Source organism: Falco cherrug, chromosome 10 (genome assembly GCF_023634085.1).
Source record: "Falco cherrug isolate bFalChe1 chromosome 10, bFalChe1.pri, whole genome shotgun sequence".
Lineage (NCBI taxonomy): Eukaryota > Metazoa > Chordata > Aves > Falconiformes > Falconidae > Falco > Falco cherrug.
In genome coordinates this window covers 38,297,737-38,320,250 of record NC_073706.1, presented here as the reverse complement: position 1 = coordinate 38,320,250, position 22,514 = coordinate 38,297,737, and the positions used below count along the sequence as shown (strand labels likewise).

General features: G+C 46.5%; 3 protein-coding genes across 3 annotated transcripts; all 3 read left to right on the top strand.

Moving 5' to 3' along the window:
• The first annotated feature begins 744 nt into the window (after positions 1–744).
• Positions 745–6,005, top strand: LOC129737010 (E3 ubiquitin-protein ligase RBBP6-like). The gene is made up of 3 exons (XM_055723040.1): positions 745–1,074; positions 3,305–3,404; positions 5,948–6,005. The coding sequence occupies exons 1-3, from the start codon at positions 909–911 to the stop codon at positions 6,003–6,005; spliced, it is 324 nt and encodes a 107-aa protein (XP_055579015.1). The 5' UTR covers positions 745–908.
• Positions 6,006–7,504: 1,499 nt separating this feature from the next.
• Positions 7,505–13,617, top strand: LOC129736960 (E3 ubiquitin-protein ligase RBBP6-like). Its single transcript, XM_055722582.1, has 9 exons — positions 7,505–7,534; positions 9,482–9,570; positions 9,679–9,766; positions 10,615–10,754; positions 11,668–11,837; positions 12,622–12,725; positions 13,175–13,339; positions 13,452–13,511; positions 13,606–13,617. Exons 1-9 carry the CDS (start codon positions 7,505–7,507, stop codon positions 13,615–13,617), a joined length of 858 nt encoding a protein of 285 aa, XP_055578557.1.
• A 5,244-nt stretch (positions 13,618–18,861) lies between these two features.
• LOC129736959 (E3 ubiquitin-protein ligase RBBP6-like) lies at positions 18,862–21,639 on the top strand. Its single transcript, XM_055722581.1, has 3 exons — positions 18,862–19,191; positions 21,422–21,521; positions 21,630–21,639. The coding sequence occupies exons 1-3, from the start codon at positions 19,026–19,028 to the stop codon at positions 21,637–21,639; spliced, it is 276 nt and encodes a 91-aa protein (XP_055578556.1). The 5' UTR covers positions 18,862–19,025.
• The last annotated feature ends 875 nt before the right edge of the window (positions 21,640–22,514 follow it).

Sequence of the window (22,514 nt, the reverse complement as noted above, 5' to 3'; positions counted from 1 at the left end):
GGGTGGGGTGGGGGGTGGGGGTGTCTTCAGGAAGTGCCTGCAAAAGAGCCTTTGGGAGATCCTGTCCCTTGACTCCCATGTGGGGTAGTGAAGAGTCTGAGAAAGTCATGGGTGTTTTGGTGTTCACCTAAGCAGGTTTTCGTTTTGTTTTTTTTCTTTTTTATCTTATGTAGCTTATGTCACCAGGTAGTGACAGCCTGGGGATGACAGGAGGGGACAGCAGGCAGTGGCAGTGTGGAGTGTGACCAGAGGGGACAGTAGGCAGGGACAGGCCTGGGGGTGACAGGAGGGGACAGCAGGCAGTGACAGCCTGGGTGGTGACAGGAGGGGACAGCAGGCCATGACAGCCTGGGAGGTGACAGGAGGGGACAGCAGGCCGTGAAAACCTGGGGATGACAGGAGGGGACAGCAGATTGGGACAGCATGGGGGTGACAGGAGGGGACAGCAGGCCATGACAGCCTGCGTGGTGACAGGAGGGGACAGCAGGCAGTGGCAGCATCGAGGGTGACAGGAGGGGACAGCAGGCCGTGACAGCCTGGGGGGTGACAGGGCACGGGGCGGTGACAGGCTGGGGGACAGCAGGGACACCGGCGGCCCAGGCGGGGCTGATGAAGGCCCCTCCCCCAGGGGCGCTGAGTGGCCCCCTGAGCCCCTCTGTCACAATGCGGAGCCGCCTGGGTTGCCATAGCGAGCAGCTTGGCCTGGCAGCGCTGGTGCGAGGAGGGAGCGGAGGCCGAGCCAGGGCCTGTCCCCATCGTCCTCCCACCGGGGCTGCGAGGAGGAGCCGGCGGGCTCAGCCCGCGCTGCTGGCCCCAGCCCCTCGGTGGGCCCTGACCTGCTGTGGGGGCCGCGAGGCCAGCTGCTGCGTGAGGTGCCATCGCGGAGCGGGCACCGCCTGGCCCCGGCCATGTCGTGTGTCCACTACAAGTTCTCCTCCAGGCTGAACTCCGATGTGGTCACCTTTCACGGCCCCCACATCTCCCTGCGCGACCTCAGGCGCCAGATCATGGGCCGCGAGAGGCTGAAGGCGACCCACTGCGACCTGCAGGTCACCAACGCCCAGACCATGGAAGGTGCGTGGGGGCGGCGGGCGCGGGGACCGGGGACCGGCCGGCTGGCGATGGCGCAGGCGGCCAGTGAGGCGGTTGGGCCACGGCCGGCAGCGGTGACTTGTGCTGGGGCCTCAGAGCTGCTCTTCCGTGGTTGTGCGCTGGCAGCTGCCGTCAGGGCTGTGTGCGCAGCCAGGCACAGCAGCGTACGGGGTCCGTGTGCGACACCGCACGTGGAAGAGGTTTGGTTTCTGGGAACCCTTCTAGGTAAAACGATAAGGGAATGTGGGACAATGCCTTGTCATCACAGACCTGCCAGATTTCTTTGAAAGCCGGCAGAGAAGGCTGAACATGATAGAAAAGGAGTGGGTGGCTAATTTAAAGGGGAAAAAAAAGTGGGTTTGGTGACTGAAATTTGTCTTCAGCTACTTTTACTCCACCGCATTGGAAAAGCGGTGCTTGGCTGCTGCAGAAACTGCTCAGTAGCAACGTTTTGGATCAAGGGTGTATCTGTGAGTGAGAATCTATGCAGACCCTGGAAAGCCATCTTGTAGACGAGTGTTCTGTCTAAAGTATACTTGGCATTTCTTGCTAATACAGCTTCTTTGCTGCACCATGCTACACATTCATTCAGATGCTGTTGAGCATCATTTCTTCATTTCTTTCAAACGGTGCATTTTTGTCGTGGTACTGCGTGTTAAACGGTGTCAGGGCAGTACTGAAGTTTTATGGCAGATCAGTTATGGTGAATATACCTAGAAATGTTCTTAGAGAAACCCTAAGTTCTTTTGAATCTGAGAAATGGTGCTTGATTCTCAGAGACGGTAATGGTTTTGTATTACTTAGTGTGCTGTTTCAGTTTGGTAATCTACCGTCTGGCAAAGCTTGCATGTGATTAAAGACTTTGGAATATGACTTGTCAGAAATACAAAGACTTGGAAACCATCTCCATTCCTTAAACATTCAAATTTTATCGGTTGGGGGTTTTTTTCTTTTTTCTTGTGGTTCTGTGACATTCCCACAACAGTCTTGTCTTTACGATGTGTACTCGTAGGATTTTTTCCTCTTCCTCTTTGATGTATTAAAACTTAAACAGAATAACATGCCTGCTGCGGTAACTGTAACTTTGGCTCCAGCCTTTCAAGTGGTTGGACCTAAACACGCTGTTTACCTACAGATAGGTAAAGTAGGTTCAGGAGAGTATCTGTGAGCAGACTTAACAGCACGGTGTTAGGGGTCTTGGGGGTGTTACGGGATCGCGTGTCATATACAGCAGTAGAGACAAACATGCAGGTAGAGGCAGACGTACAGGTTGTGACACAGATGCTTACTGGAACTTTTGTAAGGGTGTTTTCCCTGTGAAAATGCAAAAATTCCCCAGCGGTTGTCAGAGCAAAGCTAAGGAATACATTTCGGTGTCATTTATGTGTATGCCAGATTTTGGGGTTTTATACATAACCGTGACTTTCCGTTTTTATTGAACAGCATCTACGTGCTTAAAGTCACCTTCAGAAGATGAAGGAAAGAACTAGGCCTGGATGCTCTGCCTAAAGGGGGTTCTTGGAGATCTTCCCTGTGGAGATATGGTAGTGGGTTTTATAACTTTGTGCAGGAGTCCTGACTAAATGTTGGCATGATCTTGGAAAGACCCTTCAGTGAACCTTGAGTGAAGATGGCCAACTTGTTCAGAGTTTTCCGAGCCGCGTGATCACGGAAATCTCGTAATAGAAGCAATGCTAATAGAAGCTAAAAGTAAACAGGATTTTACACATCACTGGGGGGAAAAAAAAGAGATGGTGGACTCTTTTTGAAGATGGTGGGAAGGCAAAATGGATGGTTGGGATGTGTTTTAAAAGGTGGGAGGCGGGGTGGGGGTGTCCTCTTCCGTGCTCGCTATTATAGAGACATGTTCTAGGGTTTTGTAAGCTAACAGGAGCAAAAGCAATGAAAGTTAGATCAGGAAAGAGCCTCATGTTTTAGCAGACTCTGCTTTAGTGACTTTAGAGACCATTTTGCTGTTGGCATTGAAACGATTCAAAACAAATGGAAAAGATTTTGCTGCTTGTGTTTGACTATCAGACCTGAAGATTTCTGGAAAGGTACCGTGAGTGTGTGGACATGATAAAAGCATGACGCTGTGTGTAAAATGTTGCTTTTCTATCCGTAAAGGGTTCCCTGAAGTGCTATGTCATGACATATTAATATCACTCTTACGAACTGACTGATGCTTTCTCTGTATTGATGTTGTTTTCAGAATACACAGATGACAATGCCCTGATTCCAAGGCACTCATCGGTAACTGTTAGGAGAGTCCCTGTTAGAGGAGTTAAAGCTACCGGCAAGACAGACCTTGGGTAAGTAGCCGTAACGCGTTGTGTTCTTTGGGAGGGGTTTCAGTGTGTTCACCTTCTTTGTGGCTGTTGGTTTACGGAGGCATTCCGGTTGTCTCTTTCTTGTTAAAGCTGCTGTTAAATTGTGTTGTGACAGGGCAGATTTGAATGTATCTGTCCCAAAGCAGACTTAGATTTTTCAGCCCGCTGGGACGTGGCATTCAAAGTCCAACAGTGGTAGCTGTTCAGACGTTTGAATTGGGTTTGTTCTTGGGGTTGGTTTTTCTGAGAGTCAAGTTCTCCATCCTGTTTCCTCTATGCAGAGAGATTCCTTATTTTATGCTTTTGCTTGTATTGCTTTTAGAGTAAACGGAGAGACACATTGCAGTGTGAACTGGTAATTGGTTCCCATCTGCCAGCAGTCCGAGTCCCAGTGTTTGACTGCTTCCTTTGTTTGGGGGCGGGGGGGCAGGGTATTCTTACACCCCAGAGGGGTGGGGGTGGCGGGGCTGCATGCTGTCTCCAGAGGAAAGACTGAGAGTGGCCAGCTGGCAAACCGTGCGAACAAGAAGTTTCATTCTTAAGTGATTCCTATTAGTTTCCTAAAGACAATGCCTGTGTCGGGCAAGAGAAAAAGAGCAACGTCCTAAAGCGTATTGCCTTTTGTGCCAGGACGGTGAAGGAGCAGTTGATCTTTTCCAAACCTGAAGCTCAGAAAGCAGTTGGGCACATTCCCAAATGTTGGTAGTTACCTTTCTAAGTTTGATTTCACCCTAAGCTGCTCTCTGTGCTCCAGGTATTACTGCTGTATTCCTCAGATTTATGGAGGACAGAGATCTGATTACAATTGCAGATATTCAAATGTAAGCCTGACTACAGCATTGTTGCTGTCATCGATGTATTTGTCCAGTCCAGTTCTGTATCAGCTGCGTCAGCATGGTTTGAATGGTCATGTTTTCCAGCCTTCTTCAAGACAGACCTCTCCTCCACCATTAGTAGATATTATTGACTTGTGGTTATGCCGTGTCTTTCTAATGTTAGTTCTCAATAAATAAAGTATACCGGCGAGTTTCAGCGTGTCTCAAACAAACAGTACAGCAGCATCCTAGTACCCATGAAGCATCTGCAAGCAAACCCCCCTGAATTTATGTGGCTCTCCTGTAAGCTTTGGGCATATTAGTGCTTTCAGGCACTACCAAGAGTTTCTGGATGCCACAGCACTGTGCTGCTAAGCATGGCCTTGTTTGGGGGGTTAATTTAGATCGGGATGCTTAGTGCTGTCTTGTCAATATAGCCTCCATTTCTGGTTGGATGACACCCTCTCCTGGTGTTGGAATGCTGCCCTAAAATGAGAAGCTAGGTGCCACTAGCATCAAAGATCCAAGAAGCACCTGCACGTGGGGATAAGGGATGAATGCCGCTGCTCTGCTAAAGTTGCAAATGGATCAGGCAGGTCAGCTTTCTATTCCTTCAGCTGGAACCATTGTGGAAACAACTGGTAGAGTTGTTAATGTTTGGGAATGGTGAATGCATGCTGTCATGGTGGAGAGGCCTTCAGGAATGCGTTAGTCACCTTGTAGTATCTTCCTCAAGGCAAGTGGATGAAGAAACCATGGTGTGGTAATCTAAAGCTTTTCCTCGCGCTTCCTCATCTTCAGGAGGTACGTGGCTGTACTTGCGAGCCTGGTGGTGGTGTAGCAGTGGCAGGAAGTATGAGCCTTTCTATTTGTGCAGGACTTGCACAGCAGCCTTTGGGTTGCCTCTGCTCGTGGGACGCTTTGGATGAGGTATGAATTGTTTGTTAACTAGATGGGCGGTTGCATGTTTGATTCATGAGTAGCATGCAGGTACAGACCAATGAGTATGTGGAATCTCGGCAAGGGCTTGCGTGTCATAAGTGTTCCCTAAAATATTGTAGCATGTTCAAGATGATCTTAAAGGAAGTTCTGGTAATCAAGACTTTTTTTCTTATTTTTTTAACACAGGCCTCCTCGATCTCAGAAAATCCTAGGAACTGCTTTCAGGTGATGTTTCTACTGCTATTTGTAGTCACTTTAGGCTAAGTATGGTAGGTACCTGAACACAGTGCTTGGGCTTCCACCAAGAAACACTTTTCTACAGACAACTGTTCTCGTTTTGTCAGAGGAGTGTAGAAACCAAAGTGCTCTATCTGGTACCTATTTGTGGTAGTGGGGCTATACAGATTGCCTGAAGGTGCCTTTGTATTTGGATGGCTGACTATTTAAGAACAGAAAAATGTAGCACAGTCTTCACAGTTTTGGTACTTAGAGAGCAGAAAGAAAATATCTGAGGACTTCTTCTTGCACTGCTGTATTCTGTATCTTAGAGTCATTGGGGGCAAAGAAGGAATGGGATTTTGGGTTTTATTTCAATTGCACTGAATGCACCAGGAGAGCACACTTTATGTATAGAAATAAATTTCCGTATTCATAAGACTACCAGTACACAATGTTTTGATGTTCAGGTTTTATAAACTGTTTTCCCTGCTTTATGTTGGTTACGAGTGCTTTATTTTAAGTTCTGATCATCTTTCTTTCTTCTTCTAGAAATCGAACTGGGCCAGCGAGTAGAACATCAAAAGAGGTATGTAAAAACACAAGCTGAAACTTTTTTCTACATGCTGCACCTAAGTCTAAGAAATGTAGCCTTGTACTAATTTTTTAATATATATAAAAATATATAAAATATATATGTTTTATATATAATATTTATAATATATATATCTCAAACATATTTTCCAGTGAAACATAGTGTATGCTGTAAATCCAATGTATTTGATTCAGCATAGTGAAAACTGAGCAATGCCAACATTTGCGCGGTTCTAATGTGAATAATGGTATTTGTGCCTAGTAACGCATTGCATTTCGTACTGAATAGGCTAGAATATTTCTTGTGTGACTGTGTGTTGTACCGATAATGTATGCTCATTTTTAGAGCTTGTAGGTTCAAGGTTTGCACCACTGAACTTGGTGCCACTCTTCAGTACGCCACCACTTTGAATTTACATTTGGAAAAGGGGCAGCATTTTTCTTCCGGTCAGAAAACACTGTTGTTCTGCTGCTAAGACATGAATAAGTAACTCGAGGAGACACTTGACTAGTAATGGCCTAGATCTCCACTTGGCCCTTGGGGGGTATGCTACGTGCAACGATGCATTTCAAAATAGCCCTCATAGTACAAACATTACTTTGTGGTGGTGGTTGGTTTTCATCTGTAATTATAACTGCTTGTTCTTCACTAGAATGGAGTGAGGCATTACATGAGCTCTAGGTCACTGGATCTGATCACTTTGTAAGCTCTTAGGATAACTTAATCTAGAAATTCGTGAACTTGGGGTCTAATTAAAGTAAATGAAAGACAGCGCAAAAACTATACTGCATTCATGAATCATACTTGTGTGCATTTAGTAAATGATGAGCTATTAACTGATTAATTTATAAACTGCACTGACAATGTTTCCTGTAGTGACACTTCCTACTCAAATAAACGGAAATAATTTTTTTAGATCCTTTCGAGCTGCAAATGGACAGCTTCCTTAACCCTCCGTCTTTTAAGCAGTTGTGAGCATTTGACAAGGGTCCCCCTCTGAGGTATTCTGAGCAATAGGTTGATCTCAGGAGGGGTTGGTTGCTTTAGTTTCTTCTCATTAACAACGTAGGCATACTTAAGCTGTTTAAGGTTTGGACTTTGTTTTGAACAAGTATAAATTCCACTGGCTTGGAGGTGGCTCTTCCAGTGACACTCAGAGGATATAGCGCAGGCTTTCATACAGCAGTAGGGGTGAACTATTGCTCTGTTTTGATTGTAGAACTTGAGTATGTGTTTAATTTTTCTGAATAGATTGGCGACCCTTCCGCACCTCTTTCTCTGGCCCAGCTTATTAAGGTATGCTTAGATGTACTTGCTTGTGAAATCGTGTTAAAAAGAAAGGGGTGGGTGTGGGTGTGTATCCTTGTATTTTCAAACCTTACACTGTGCTCTCTAGCTGGATAACTGCTGTAATATGAGCAAAACATTAATTGTTAATAATTCAGAGTGTTTCTCCTAACTTTAAAATGTTACTTTGATACTATCCTGTAGAGAGTAGTTCCCAGCTTGGGAAGATGGAAGGGGAGCACCTTATTGGCCTCAGTGTAATGCTGCAGTGTTACTCATCTGCAAGACACAAAGAAGCAGCACTTCAGAAGCTGTTTACCATTTTTCATACGTCCCGCTCATTGTTCATTGGAAACTAACACCATTTTTACAGCAGGATTTAATTGGCTGTAAGTCATGGACATTTCTAGGGCCTTTGCAACAGCCGGAACAGACGTGTTTCTGGAACATGGACAATTGCATGGCTGTTTTTGAATTTTTAGTCATTACAGTTACAGATCCATTCTTTGAATGGTGCGGGACTGCTTGAATTGTGGCATACAGATAGAGGACGACGCAACCTAATTTGTTTACATGCAGACTGTGAAAAGTGTGCAAGTGCACCTAATTGTTGATAGGACTGTGCCAGTGTTTATGCGAGGCACATCAGCAGACGTGACCGCCTGAAAGCATATTTTGTAATGGAACTGCTTGTATTTTGTGCTCAGCAACGTGTAACGTTGTCTCGGGAAACACTAGTGATTGCACTTGGTGAAGAGGCGTAGTGCTAGCCACAGAAGTGATTAAAAGCATAGTCTTTAAAGTTACAAAGACTAGAGAAGGCAGGGCCTAACGCAGAGGAGCTAGTTCTTTCCTCTGAAAATGAAGGCCAGAGCTCATGTCCAAGAGAAAGAAATCCTTCCCACTGGGAACGTCTTCCCTCGCTCGCTGCATTTATTTATTTTCTTAATAAATTTAATTGTGTTAATTAACATTTTGCGGCAGGGTGGGGGTGGGGGTGGAGGTGTGTGCAGAATTAGTTTGGGAAGCAGCCACCAAAAGACATTGGTCTCCCTCAGGGCTGTCCCTTGGTTCTGTAAAGTCATGTGAAATTTACTCTAAAATGTGGAAAACTGTCCAAGCTTTTGAGAAATTCAAAGATTTCAGAAATACGGAGATAGGTAACAAAGCAGCTCCGAACTGTTACCCTAGCCTCTTTAGTGCAGGCTGGCACAGGAGGCAATGTGTAGTAAGAACTTTTCTGCTTTGTTATGACTATGTATTGAATGCCATATTTGAATGGTGGTCTGTTCCTAGAAATGTGTTGTGGGTTTTGGATGTGTTTTGTAAACCATTTGGGTTCAGACAAATCAGTCAAGTGTCTATAAAAGTTCTCTGCAAATGTTACTGGAAATGATTTCATAGATGGAGATCTGGATTATGTTCCTGCGTATATGGAACAGCTAGATGAAATAACATGTGGAAACTAGTTGGTTGCTTTCGTGAGTGAATGCATGTAAAAAGGAAAACATGAGCAGTTGGTCTGTAGGATAGGTGCTTGAAGTTCCAAATAATTTACAGTCACCCCCTTTGACCCTGCTTGTATCTGGACTAGTGTGTAATAGAAACATTTGAAGAAGTACTGTGTAAAAAAACCCATCTGGCTTCCATAGTTCGAAGATCTAGTTCTGCGTAAGGTTTATATTACAATTTGCGTGTTAAAAGGACAGTGACAACTGGAAAAAAATTGTAGTTCAGTCACTTCCTATGAAGAAGCGAGTGGCGGTGGGGGAGGGGGCGGAACCATGCGGTTTGGACTGCCTACAGCACATGATGGTCAGATGTCTGCTGAAAAGAATCTTTTCTCTTGCTGAGGGATTATAGAAAGCTTGATTCCTTTTAATGCTTCTGGGTCTGAAGCTGAATTTCAGCAAGCAAAACCAACTGCCACGACTCTGAAGTTGTGTGTCCTTTTGACACTGCAGAATGTAAATACTGCTACTTGCACACATCTTTCTCAGTTAAATGTACCATGGCTAGCTTCTTTGACTAGTCTGGAGCTTAAAGACCAGCTTCAAAATGCTGGCTGGTGGGCTTTTTTCTACACATAGCTTCAGTCCGCTTGGACAAAACTTGGATTGGCTTCACAAGTCTTTATGTAAGGTACAAAGAGAGCCTATTTGTAGCCTAATGTGTGTGTCAAATAACCATTACCTGTTAAACAGACTGCCAACCTGGCTGAAGCCAATGCTTCCGAAGAGGATAAGATAAAGGCGATGATGATACAGTCCTGCCATGAATACGATCCATCCAAGTAAGTATCAAATGTGATCTTCAAAGGTTATGGAAAAAGTATGGAGATGTTTCTTTTAAGAAGAGAGACACATGCATACCTTTTCCTTTTTTTCCCCAAACCTTCTAGTTACTTGAGGGAACCCTTGGATCTGCCTCCACCATCATCCAGTTGCTTTTGCTGTGGAAAACCTGGCCACTATGCCAAGTACTGCCCGGTAAATAGGGTAAGATTGGGGCAGGCCTCTGGTGTTACCGAGCTTTTAGGGTTTTTTACCTTGGCATTTATGTGACAAAGACATGAACACTCCCAGTAAGAATTGTTTCTCTCGGGGCGAAATGTTACATGGCAATGTTGCAAAGCCCTCCCAAATTCAAGGGAAACTTGGAATTCTAAATGTGAAACTTTTTTTTTCTCTAGGTCACAGACATTAAAGATGTCCATAGATCTTTCTCAGTGAACTTTCATACATATTTGTATCTATTTCAATAGTACTGGAAATGTTCCTGGTTCTAACTCTTTCTAATGACAGTTCAAAGTTGTTGGTATTTCCTCTAAAAACAAGAGGTTTCTGTCGACCCCGTCTATTGAGTATCTGTCAGTTTTAACTACAGAAGCCTCTGGCTGAATATTCATGCCGTTTAACATCAGTCCCTGAATGTACGTGCAGGAGGGATGAATTCAGCCTTCCTATATAGATGTGAATGTAAGTTTCCATGGGGGCTGATTTGGAGACCCTGAATTAAGCTCTCACACGTTGCCCAGGGGCTTTGGAGGGGGAACAGGTTTGTGCCTCTGCTCTGAGCGGACGGTGAGCAAAGGGCTGTTTCACCCTGAAGGGTCCTGAAGTTAAGCCAAAGAATGACGACTGGGTTCAAAACTCTGCTCAAACCTGTGGTACGTCCTGGCTATGCTCGTTGGGGAAAGCAGGAGTTTGAGTCGAGCAGCCATTATGTTAGGTAAAAGGAGGGGATTAAAGGCTTTCGCTGCTTAAAATTATCTCTGAAACGTCATTTTAAGTGTGCGTCTGAAGAGGAGAGATGTCTGCATTTCTGTTCTCAACAGGACAAAAATGTGGAGCCTGTTTGCAGAATTAAAAGGAGCACCGGAATTCCAAGGAGTTTCCTGGTGGAGGTGAAGGATCCCAACACAAAAGGTGCCATGCTGACAAAGGCTGGGAAATACGCAATACCAACTATTAATGCGTAAGTATGGAATTAATCGGACCGACCAAAATGCGAATGAGAGCAACCATGCGTAAATGTCTGAGTGGCAATGCAGCCGAGGTGGCCAGCCTCTAATTACGAGGGAGGAAGCACTACCGTCGTATCTTAACCTTAAAATCTGCAATACTTTCCCATATTGAAATAGAGTAGTCCTACTGTTCATGCCCCGGGAAGCTGGCTGACCTTGGGGTATGCTAAGAACCTGTATTTCTGCAAGGCATTTCAGTAGTGTTTCCAGCTGGCATCATTCTCTCTGAATGCTCATTTTGCTTCTGGTTTATGTTTCAAAGGCTTCTTGCAAAATTTAACAAATAGCCCTTGGACTGAGATTTCCTCCTCCTCTGACTTTTAACAAATCTCATGTGTGAAACGGGCTGAAGTGTTCCTGTTGCTATAAACTAAGAAATTACTGCTGTGTGCTGACAGGAGTGGCTGTTGGAAAGTGCACTCGGTAGCACTTCCCTTTTTCTGTCATGGATCTCCTGTTGTAGAAGCTGTAGCACAGACTTCTTTCATTTACAAAATGAAATTACTTGGGGACGAACTTTACCCTGATCCAGCAATTTGCACTTACCCTCTGGCAAAGGAGAGGTGGGATTCCTTTCCCCTGCTCTCTAGCTGTCAAGCAATTATTTTTCTAGTCTGAGCTCATTTCGTAGTTGATCCAACGGATGGGAGAGTTCTGCAGAAGGAAAAATGTTCCCCCCTCCTTCTTCTTCTGATAGTGTGGCTCTAGAGAAGTCATTTAGCGTAAATGCCTACGTTGTAGAAAGCCTACGTGGAGTGAGAAGACTTCCATCTATTACCTTTGTTTGATAAAATCCAAAGCTTGGAAAATTTTTCCTTTCCCATCTTTCACTTTTTTCTTTTTCCTTCCCCACCTGCCCTCCAGGGAAGCTTATGCTAGAGAGAAAAAGGAAAAGCCACCCTTTTTACCAGAGGAGCCCTCCTCCTCCTCCGCAGACAGGCCTGTTCCAAACGAGTTGTTATGTCCCATTTGTAAAGATCCAGTGACGGATGCAGCGCTTATTCCATGCTGTGGAGCAAGTTATTGTGACGAATGTAAGTGCGTAATGTAATGTAAGGAGTAAACTCCCCTCCCGTGTTTTTTAATCCAAAACACCACATCAGATCTTCTGAAAGCAGGAATAGGAGATCACCTGTGCTACCAGGTCTATTTCATACTTCAGTACGCCCGGAGTAGGAAAGGCCTCTTCTCCGTAATGGGGGGGAAAAAAAAAAACAAACCCAAAGGCCAAAGAGCTTTTTTCCCTTTCTGTGTATCTAGTCAAATCTTCTTCACATGCGGAAGGTCGAGTACGAGAAGAGTGCATAATTGTGCAGGTGAATACAGTATTAGATATGGAATGCACGTAGTTTGTCCACAGCTCTTTCTCTCATACACAACTATAGAGCCAGCTCTGGTGACTGACTCTGGTCCGCCACAAACAGGCAGTCGGGCATTTAATCTACATTCTTTGCCACAGGAGTTGGTTAAACCTTCAAAACTCGAACCGACTCATGGCCTTTTGAGATGTGCTTTGTTCATTTGCCTTGATGTTGGTGGCTTCTTGCTGTACTCGGTAGTAGAAAAAAGACTAGTCCAAACATCAGGACACAGCCCACTCTATGGTCTTCAGCTGTTACAACAGGGAAATGTCAAAACTGTATAGCGATTTGCTGCATACTGGGCATTTTTTACACTAATGAACATTTATAGCTTCATGCTCTCCATTCAAGACCATATCCAGCCATTAATCGTCTGTGTGTTCTTATAATTGATGAGAACCCCAAAGATTTCCCTACTTTGGCTGAAACCTATTTTGACGCTTCTAATTACACACAGGTATTAGAACAGCTTTACTGGAATCGGAGGAACATACTTGCCCGGCGTGTCATCAGACAGGTGTTTCTCCTGACGCTTTAGTTGCCAACAACTTCCTGCGCCAGGTAACGTGGTGACTTTTTCATCAACTGTTTGTAAGGAAAGTCTGTTTGTAAAAAGCTGAAAGGGAGGAAATTATTGACATCTCCTTAAAGAAGGATAAACTGAATAAGGCTGCATTTACTTTTCAAATGCATTGTCTGTTGTTACAGAAGCTGACAACTCTTTAGAGATAATCAGGCAAACTCAGGTCAAACTTTTGTCTAAACACGCTTGCCTGCCTCTCAGATTCGCTGTTAACACTGAAGTCCTTTAACTACAGATACTCTGAGCTACCAGTCCTTAATAGCAGTGTTTCATGTGATGTGTTCCTATCTCTGTGTGCTGCTTTACTCTAGGCTTGATAGCATGTACAGGACTATACAAGTCATTTTACCCTGTGGAGGCTTTTCTTCATCTATTGTCATCATAATCTGACACTTTGATCTTTTTGTCCATGTTCTTCTGCCTCTAGGCTGTGAACAACTTCCACAATGGAACCGGCTACACAACAGGGCTCCATAAGGAGATTCAGCAGCAGCAGCGACAGCCGCCGTCACCGCCTGCACGACCACTTGTGACTGTGACACCTGCTGCTCAGGTGACTGCCACCAAACTTTCTAAATCTTCCTCTCTGTCAGTCAGCGGTCTGTTAAGTTTTATTTCAACATATGCTTTTGAAATACAGTATTTATTAGAGCTTATTTTCCAACTGTTTGCATTTATTCACAAGGGCTTTCCGGTTCCTGTAGCAAGACAACCGGCAGTACCATGTCTTCTGGGCCCCCAAGAGCAAAAAATACCCACACCTGGTGAGTGACCGTAACTTTAGAATTTCTTCTAAAAAAATTATCTTCAGATGAACTGAATGGGATTTATTTCTTTTTCCTCTCCCCACTCCAAAAGGTCATCCGATGAGAGCCAGTGCGGTTCGCTCAGCAGGCGGCAGACCAGGCTGGGGACTGTAAGTATTTCACAGAAATTCAGTCTCTGACGACTTGTAACCTGTTAAACCAGGCTGTAACACCTACATTACTTCTACAGTAGCTGATTTATAATGAAATGCGTATGCACAGATAGCTGTGGAGAATACAAGTGGCAATTCATTTTTAAGTGGCTCAGCTTGAGTTGGCTCTAACAAAGGGGATCTGTGCTTGCAGTAAAACGATTACAAATAAAACTCCAGTATGTGACCCAAAAGTAGACTCTGAAAAAGAAACGCTTTTGGAGGAAACCGTAAGTATATATCAAAATTAAACATAACGACAGGATGAGGTGCAAAGCCACCCTTTCGAATTACTTACTGGCTGGATAGGGCTGAAGAAACTGATTTCCCAATTGAAGTCAGCCTCCAACATTTGATTCTTAATGACTTAGTGATGGAGCAAATTGTTGGAAGAGTCAGTGCTGTTTTTTTATGACCATTTTGAATTTCTTTAGTCTAGTCATCTCAAATAGCCAAGCTGCTTTCTCTCCGTTGGAGAGAGAGGAATCTGTTTTTGCTGTTATTGCCCTACCAGTTAGTTCTTCCTTTTGGTATGTATTTGTTATGGATAGATTATAAGTGTGCATCGTGTTTATAAAATCTTAAAGATAAATCAAAAGAAAACACAGCAATCCGTCCCAGAGATACCTAAAATTCTCAGGTTCAGTAAGCAAGGAAAGAACAGTTCAGGGACAAGACCAGGCCAAACAGATCATCACGAGGCAACAACCTAGGAAGTTTGTGGGGAAGAACTGAAAGGAAGTTGGAGAGAAGCTTGGTTAATATCTGTGCAGTACTTTGAAGCTCGGAAGTGTGAAGTAGGAAGTGTATCGAGGAGTGGCAGAGGAGCCGTGGGCACCTGGCACCTGGGAGATAGGAGTCTCCTTTAAGCATGGGCAGCCTCTGCCCACAGTCACAAAGCTGAATGTAGGGGGAGAAGCCTGAGGCAACTACTTGGGGTGAGGATGTGGAAGGCAAGTGTGAGGATCCAGAAATGAGGGTAGGCTCAAATGGACAGGAAGCTGCCAGAAAAATGCTCAGGTTGAGAACAAGAAGGGCTCGCCACCGTGCTCCCGCTTCATTCACATTCCTCTTTAAAATCAGGGCAGAGTGTGACAATAACACGCGGGTTTGGGTTTCTCTGGGAGTTCAAATGGAGGACATCCACGTAGCACACGTACCCAGAGGACTCAGGCCCCGACACTGCCATCATCAACAGCAGCCTCTGTACCTGTGCCGCCACCTCCCTTGCATCCTCCCCCACCCCAGGCGCTTCCTTTCCCGCTGGCGGTACCACCACCACCACTACCTCCTCAGTTTCCACCTGGTCAGCCTCCATCTGCTGGGTATACCCCCGCCCCGCTCCAGAATATCCCCCAGCTCCTGCAAACATGTCATCAGCCAACAGCACGGCCAGCGACTCATTCAAATACCCTCCCAGCGACACCAGCACTTTCTTTATAGAATCACAGGGTCATTTAGGTTTAGTTGGAAAAGACCTTTAAGATCATTGAGTCCAGCAGTTAACCTAAACCTACAAAGTCTGCCATTACAGCAGGTCCCTAAGCGCCACCTCTACATTTCTTTTAATACACCCAGGGATGGTGACCCAACCGCTTCCTTGGGCAGCCTGTTCCAGCGCTTGACAAACCTTTTGGTGAAGGAATTTTCCCAAATATCCCATCTCAAGCTCCTGTGGCGCAACTTGAGGCCATTTCCTTTCCTCCTATCAATTGTTACCTGGGAAAAAAAAGAGACCGACCCCCACCTCACTACAGCTGCCTCTCAGGTAGTTGCAGGGAGCAGTGAGGTCTCCCCTCAGCCTCCTTTTCCCCAGGTTAACCAACACCAGTTCCCTCAGCTGCTCCTCACAGGACTTGTGCTCCAGAGCCTTCAGCAGCTTTGTTGCTCTTCTCTGGACACACTGCAGCACCTCAGTGTCTTTCTTGTAGTGAGGGGCCCAAAACCGAACCCAGTGTTGGAGGTGCAGCCTCACCAGGGCTGAGTACAGAGGGACAATCCCTTCCCTGGTCCTGCTGGCCACCGTATTTCAGGCAGAAGCCAGGATGCCGTTGGCCTCCCTTGTCTAGGGAGGAGTTTTACGGGAACAATGGAGACTTCAAAAGGAGTAAGTGTTTGGCTCCAGGAAGTTGCACGGGTTTGCGCTTTGGTATTTCGTTAGCACCTTGGACTGCAGTTACACTAAAGTGCATCTGGCAGAAGCAAAAATGGCATCGTGTTTTATCCAACAGACCTTTTCATTGCAGATGGTAAATGTGCAAAACTCAAGCAAGACAAATGGAGTTGTAGAACTTTCCCTGAATCCTGGGGGAATTCTAAACTCGTTTTGCTTGACTAGGATGTTCGTGTTTGGCATTACATGCAGTAAACATTTTCTCATCTTGGCCGTGTTTTGTATTTTGGTGTCTGTTTGGAATAAATATCCAACTATAATTGTAATAATGGTCAAACTGATTTTAACAGGGAAGAGAAAAAGCCCAGACCCGAAGTGTTCACAAACACTTCTTCTATGGAATTGGTGGCACGTGAGGAGTTTCAGGAGGAGCGCAGGCATTCATTTCCCAGGTAATTGCGTTGCATGTCCCTAACGGAGAAGCAGATTGTCTAGAAGAATCAGGAGGAGTTCCAGTCCACCTCTCTATCCTGAGGTGGGTTGGATGGTTCAAGGGACGAGCAGTGATGGGAGCTCCACATGTAGGTCACTAGCTCAAAGATGGCAGGGATTACAGGTGACTGATAGTTATAACTGGGCAGCAGTTGAGAAGGAACAGGTGTCTCTTTTGCCAAAGCTTCTCTGTAGTGACATCCTTCGCCTCCTGACAGCCCTGAGGAGGCTAGAAACTGGACAGGTGTGGATTCCTGTGCCTCCGTGCTCTGACTGTAACTGTTACCTCAAAGCACTTTGGAGGAGATACGTGAGAGGAATTGCCTTTGTTGCCTCTGTCGTCTAATCTCGCACAGACGGATTGCAACCTGGACTGCAAACTGGCGCCTTTTGCTCAGATTCTGCTGACATCCTTAAATTTTTCTTACAAATTAAAAGATCAGACTTGCGTAAGGAAATCTTAAGTTGGAGGAGGAATGAACATACGTGGAATAACTCGTGAAGAAAAATCTAAAGATAGCTGCTGTCTTCTGTCCTTAAAAAGCCCTTGGGCAGGAATCTGAAGAGCTCTCTGTAGTAATGCTGTCAGTATCTTTCCCAGAGTAGTGGCATTCCGTCAGCTTACTGGAGACTGAGTTTAGAAGCTTTTAGCTAGGATTTTTCTTGAAATGCAGTCACCGGCCTTGGTTGGAGCTAGAGGTATGTGCAGAATTTGGCTACCACTGGCTAGAAGTGGGGCATTTTGCATGCTGTACAAATTGCCAAATACGTAGTGAAGTTAAATAGACTAAGCTGGCATTTTCAAATGGAGCTTTACTGCCTCCAGGCTAAACCCTGCTTTCCTGACAGTTGATACTGCGCTGTAGCCATTAAGACTCACTTGTTTTGCATCTTACGGCAACAAGAGTGATGTGCGCTGCAGGTGGATGCTGGGTAGTGAGACATCTGCATGTCCATGTACCAGCAGAGACCAGTAGACACCCCTGAAATCCATCCATAGCTAGGGCAGTCCATGCGATAGAAGTGAGTGGGAACAGACTTACCCTTCCTGCGTGTTTTTACACTACCACAGCAGCAGCCGTTCTGGCTCGTAAGCAGAAACCTTTACACGCCGCCATGCTCTTCGGTTTGCAGCAGCATTATATCAGCAGCTGAAAGAAGCTTTGACATAAGCGTATGGAGAGGAAAAAACCCCAAACCCAAACAAATTTGGGAGAAAAAAAAATGGTGTGAGTGACTGTTTTGAATTAACTTCATTCATTTCCTTTGTGTTGTGTTTTGTTCTTTAAGGTCCAGGTCTCCCTATGCCAGTTCTTCTCGCTCTAGAAGTTCGCATACCTACTGCAAGTCAAGATCAGGTCCTTCCCACCCTCGCTGCTGCTCTCAATCATCTAGTCATGCCCCCTCTCATTCCTACCCACGATCAGCACCATATCCAAGAAGAGGCAGAGAGAAGAGTCGGGGCTGTCATTCTAGGTCAAGGTCACGTGGTTATCCCCGCTCAAGGTCAAGGTCACATGGCTCTCCCCGCTCGTGCTAGTGGACTCACCCTTTCTCTCGTCTTCCCTTAACTGAACATTTTTGGAAAAAATACTGCAGATACAGAATTTAAATAAAAGCTATTTTATGAAGCATTACAAAAGATGACAGTGTGCACCGCGCCCGTTGCGACTGGACTGCGCCCTTTTTTCCTCTTGGCACTGGTTCTACCAGAGGAAGCCCCGTCAGACAGAGTGAATAAAAGCCAGTTACAAAAGGAACCATCATTAATACCATGCAGGAGTACAACAAGGACAACACTGCGACACCCTGAGATGTCCCCTTCCTGCGCTGTCCCTGCGGTGCAGGCAGCCAAGTGCCACTCGGCAGAGCCCCAGCATCTCCCCCAGGCTGCCTTGGGACAGGAGGGGACAGCAGGTGGGGACAGCCTGGGGGTGACAAGAGGGGACAGCTGGTAGTAACAGGCCTGGGGGGTGAAGGGAGAGACAGCTGGTGGGGACAGCCTGGTGGGTGACAGGAGGGGACAACTGTTGGGGACAGCCTGGGGGTGACGGGAAGGGTCAGCGGCTGGGGACAGCTTGGGGGTGACAGGAGGGGACAGCAGGCAGTAGCAGCATGGGAGTTGACAGGAGGGGACAGCAGGCCATGACAGCCTGGGGGGTGACAGGAGGGGACAGCAGGCTTTGACAGCCTGGGGGGTGACAGGAGGGGACAGCAAGCCGTGACAGCCTGGGGGGTGACAGGAGGGGACAGCAGGCCATGACAGCCTGCGTGGTGACAGGAGGGGACAGCAGGCAGTGGCAGCATCGAGGGTGACAGGAGGGGACAGCAGGCCGTGACAGCCTGGGGGGTGACAGGGCACGGGGCGGTGACAGGCTGGGGGACAGCAGGGACACCGGCGGCCCAGGCGGGGCTGATGAAGGCCCCTCCCCCAGGGGCGCTGAGTGGCCCCCTGAGCCCCTCTGTCACAATGCGGAGCCGCCTGGGTTGCCATAGCGAGCAGCTTGGCCTGGCAGCGCTGGTGCGAGGAGGGAGCGGAGGCCGAGCCAGGGCCTGTCCCCATCGTCCTCCCACCGGGGCTGCGAGGAGGAGCCGGCGGGCTCAGCCCGCGCTGCTGGCCCCAGCCCCTCGGTGGGCCCTGACCTGCTGTGGGGGCCGCGAGGCCAGCTGCTGCGTGAGGTGCCATCGCGGAGCGGGCACCGCCTGGCCCCGGCCATGTCGTGTGTCCACTACAAGTTCTCCTCCAGGCTGAACTCCGATGTGGTCACCTTTCACGGCCCCCACATCTCCCTGCGCGACCTCAGGCGCCAGATCATGGGCCGCGAGAGGCTGAAGGCGACCCACTGCGACCTGCAGGTCACCAACGCCCAGACCATGGAAGGTGCGTGGGGGCGGCGGGCGCGGGGACCGGGGACCGGCCGGCTGGCGATGGCGCAGGCGGCCAGTGAGGCGGTTGGGCCACGGCCGGCAGCGGTGACTTGTGCTGGGGCCTCAGAGCTGCTCTTCCGTGGTTGTGCGCTGGCAGCTGCCGTCAGGGCTGTGTGCGCAGCCAGGCACAGCAGCGTACGGGGTCCGTGTGCGACACCGCACGTGGAAGAGGTTTGGTTTCTGGGAACCCTTCTAGGTAAAACGATAAGGGAATGTGGGACAATGCCTTGTCATCACAGACCTGCCAGATTTCTTTGAAAGCCGGCAGAGAAGGCTGAACATGATAGAAAAGGAGTGGGTGGCTAATTTAAAGGGGAAAAAAAAGTGGGTTTGGTGACTGAAATTTGTCTTCAGCTACTTTTACTCCACCGCATTGGAAAAGCGGTGCTTGGCTGCTGCAGAAACTGCTCAGTAGCAACGTTTTGGATCAAGGGTGTATCTGTGAGTGAGAATCTATGCAGACCCTGGAAAGCCATCTTGTAGACGAGTGTTCTGTCTAAAGTATACTTGGCATTTCTTGCTAATACAGCTTCTTTGCTGCACCATGCTACACATTCATTCAGATGCTGTTGAGCATCATTTCTTCATTTCTTTCAAACGGTGCATTTTTGTCGTGGTACTGCGTGTTAAACGGTGTCAGGGCAGTACTGAAGTTTTATGGCAGATCAGTTATGGTGAATATACCTAGAAATGTTCTTAGAGAAACCCTAAGTTCTTTTGAATCTGAGAAATGGTGCTTGATTCTCAGAGACGGTAATGGTTTTGTATTACTTAGTGTGCTGTTTCAGTTTGGTAATCTACCGTCTGGCAAAGCTTGCATGTGATTAAAGACTTTGGAATATGACTTGTCAGAAATACAAAGACTTGGAAACCATCTCCATTCCTTAAACATTCAAATTTTATCGGTTGGGGTTTTTTTTCTTTTTTCCTGTGGTTCTGTGACATTCCCACAACAGTCTTGTCTTTACAATGTGTACTCATAGGATTTTTTCCTCTTCCTCTTTGATGTATTAAAACTTAAACAGAATAACATGCCTGCTGCGGTAACTGTAACTTTGGCCCCAGCCTTTCAAGTGGTTGGACCTAAAGACACTGTTTACCTACAGATAGGTAAAGTAGGTTCAGGAGAGTATCTGTGAGCAGACTTAACAGCACGGTGTTAGGGGTCTTGGGGGTGTTACGGGATCGCGTGTCATATACAGCAGTAGAGACAGACACGCAGGTAGAGGCAGACGTACAGGTTGTGACACAGATGCTTACTGGAACTTTTGTAAGGGTGTTTTCCCTGTGAAAATGCAAAAATTCCCCAGCGGTTGTCAGAGCAAAGCTAAGGAATACATTTCGGTGTCATTTATGTGTATGCCAGATTTTGGGGTTTTATACATAACCGTGACTTTCCGTTTTTATTGGACAGCATCTACGTGCTTAAAGTCACCTTCAGAAGATGAAGGAAAGAACTAGGCCTGGATGCTCTGCCTAAAGGGGGTTCTTGGAGATCCTCCCTGTGGAGATATGGTAGTGGGTTTTATAACTTTGTGCAGGAGTCCTGACTAAATGTTGGCATGATCTTGGAAAGACCCTTCAGTGAACCTTGAGTGAAGATGGCCAACTTGTTCAGAGTTTTCCGAGCCGCGTGATCACGGAAATCTCGTAATAGAAGCAATGCTAATAGAAGCTAAAAGTAAACAGGATTTTACACATCACTGGGGGGAAAAAAAAGAGATGGTGGACTCTTTTTGAAGATGGTGGGAAGGCAAAATGGATGGTTGGGATGTGTTTTAAAAGGTGGGAGGCGGGGTGGGGGTGTCCTCTTCCGTGCTCGCTATTATAGAGACATGTTCTAGGGTTTTGTAAGCTAACAGGAGCAAAAGCAATGAAAGTTAGATCAGGAAAGAGCCTCATGTTTTAGCAGACTCTGCTTTAGTGACTTTAGAGACCATTTTGCTGTTGGCATTGAAACGATTCAAAACAAATGGAAAAGATTTTGCTGCTTGTGTTTGACTATCAGACCTGAAGATTTCTGGAAAGGTACCGTGAGTGTGTGGACATGATAAAAGCATGACGCTGTGTGTAAAATGTTGCTTTTCTATCCGTAAAGGGTTCCCTGAAGTGCTATGTCATGACATATTAATATCACTCTTACGAACTGACTGATGCTTTCTCTGTATTGATGTTGTTTTCAGAATACACAGATGACAATGCCCTGATTCCAAGGCACTCATCGGTAACTGTTAGGAGAGTCCCTGTTAGAGGAGTTAAAGCTACCGGCAAGACAGACCTTGGGTAAGTAGCCGTAACGCGTTGTGTTCTGTGGGAGGGGTTTCAGTGTGTTCACCTTCTTTGTGGCTGTTGGTTTACGGAGGCATTCCGGTTGTCTCTTTCTTGTTAAAGCTGCTGTTAAATTGTGTTGTGACAGGGCAGATTTGAATGTATCTGTCCCAAAGCAGACTTAGATTTTTCAGCCCGCTGGGACGTGGCATTCAAAGTCCAACAGTGGTAGCTGTTCAGACGTTTGAATTGGGTTTGCTCTTGGGGTTGGTTTTTCTGAGAGTCAAGTTCTCCATCCTGTTTCCTCTATGCAGAGAGATTCCTTATTTTATGCTTTTGCTTGTATTGCTTTTAGAGTAAACGGAGAGACACATTGCAGTGTGAACTGGTAATTGGTTCCCATCTGCCAGCAGTCCGAGTCCCAGTGTTTGACTGCTTCCTTTGTTTGGGGGCGGGGGGGCAGGGTATTCTTACACCCCAGAGGGGTGGGGGTGGCGGGGCTGCATGCTGTCTCCAGAGGAAAGACTGAGAGTGGCCAGCTGGCAAACCGTGCGAACAAGAAGTTTCATTCTTAAGTGATTCCTATTAGTTTCCTAAAGACAATGCCTGTGTCGGGCAAGAGAAAAAGAGCAACGTCCTAAAGCGTATTGCCTTTTGTGCCAGGACGGTGAAGGAGCAGTTGATCTTTTCCAAACCTGAAGCTCAGAAAGCAGTTGGGCACATTCCCAAATGTTGGTAGTTACCTTTCTAAGTTTGATTTCACCCTAAGCTGCTCTCTGTGCTCCAGGTATTACTGCTGTATTCCTCAGATTTATGGAGGACAGAGATCTGATTACAATTGCAGATATTCAAATGTAAGCCTGACTACAGCATTGTTGCTGTCATCGATGTATTGGTCCAGTCCAGTTCTGTATCAGCTGCGTCAGCATGGTTTGAATGGTCATGTTTTCCAGCCTTCTTCAAGACAGACCTCTCCTCCACCATTAGTAGATATTATTGACTTGTGGT

Excerpts from the sequence above, each read along its gene's own strand:
- LOC129736960 (XM_055722582.1), top strand. The coding sequence starts at position 7,505 with ATGGAAGGGGAGCACCTTATTGGCCTCAGT. Across the intron at positions 9,571-9,678 it reads CATGAATACGATCCATCCAA|TTACTTGAGGGAACCCTTGG; the intron begins GTAAGTATCAAA and ends CAAACCTTCTAG. Across the intron at positions 11,838-12,621 it reads AGCAAGTTATTGTGACGAAT|GTATTAGAACAGCTTTACTG; the intron begins GTAAGTGCGTAA and ends AATTACACACAG.
- LOC129736959 (XM_055722581.1), top strand. The coding sequence starts at position 19,026 with ATGTCGTGTGTCCACTACAAGTTCTCCTCCAGGCTGAACTCCGATGTG. Across the intron at positions 19,192-21,421 it reads CAACGCCCAGACCATGGAAG|AATACACAGATGACAATGCC; the intron begins GTGCGTGGGGGC and ends TGTTGTTTTCAG.
- LOC129737010 (XM_055723040.1), top strand. The coding sequence starts at position 909 with ATGTCGTGTGTCCACTACAAGTTCTCCTCCAGGCTGAACTCCGATGTG. Across the intron at positions 1,075-3,304 it reads CAACGCCCAGACCATGGAAG|AATACACAGATGACAATGCC; the intron begins GTGCGTGGGGGC and ends TGTTGTTTTCAG. Across the intron at positions 3,405-5,947 it reads ACCGGCAAGACAGACCTTGG|AAATCGAACTGGGCCAGCGA; the intron begins GTAAGTAGCCGT and ends TTCTTCTTCTAG.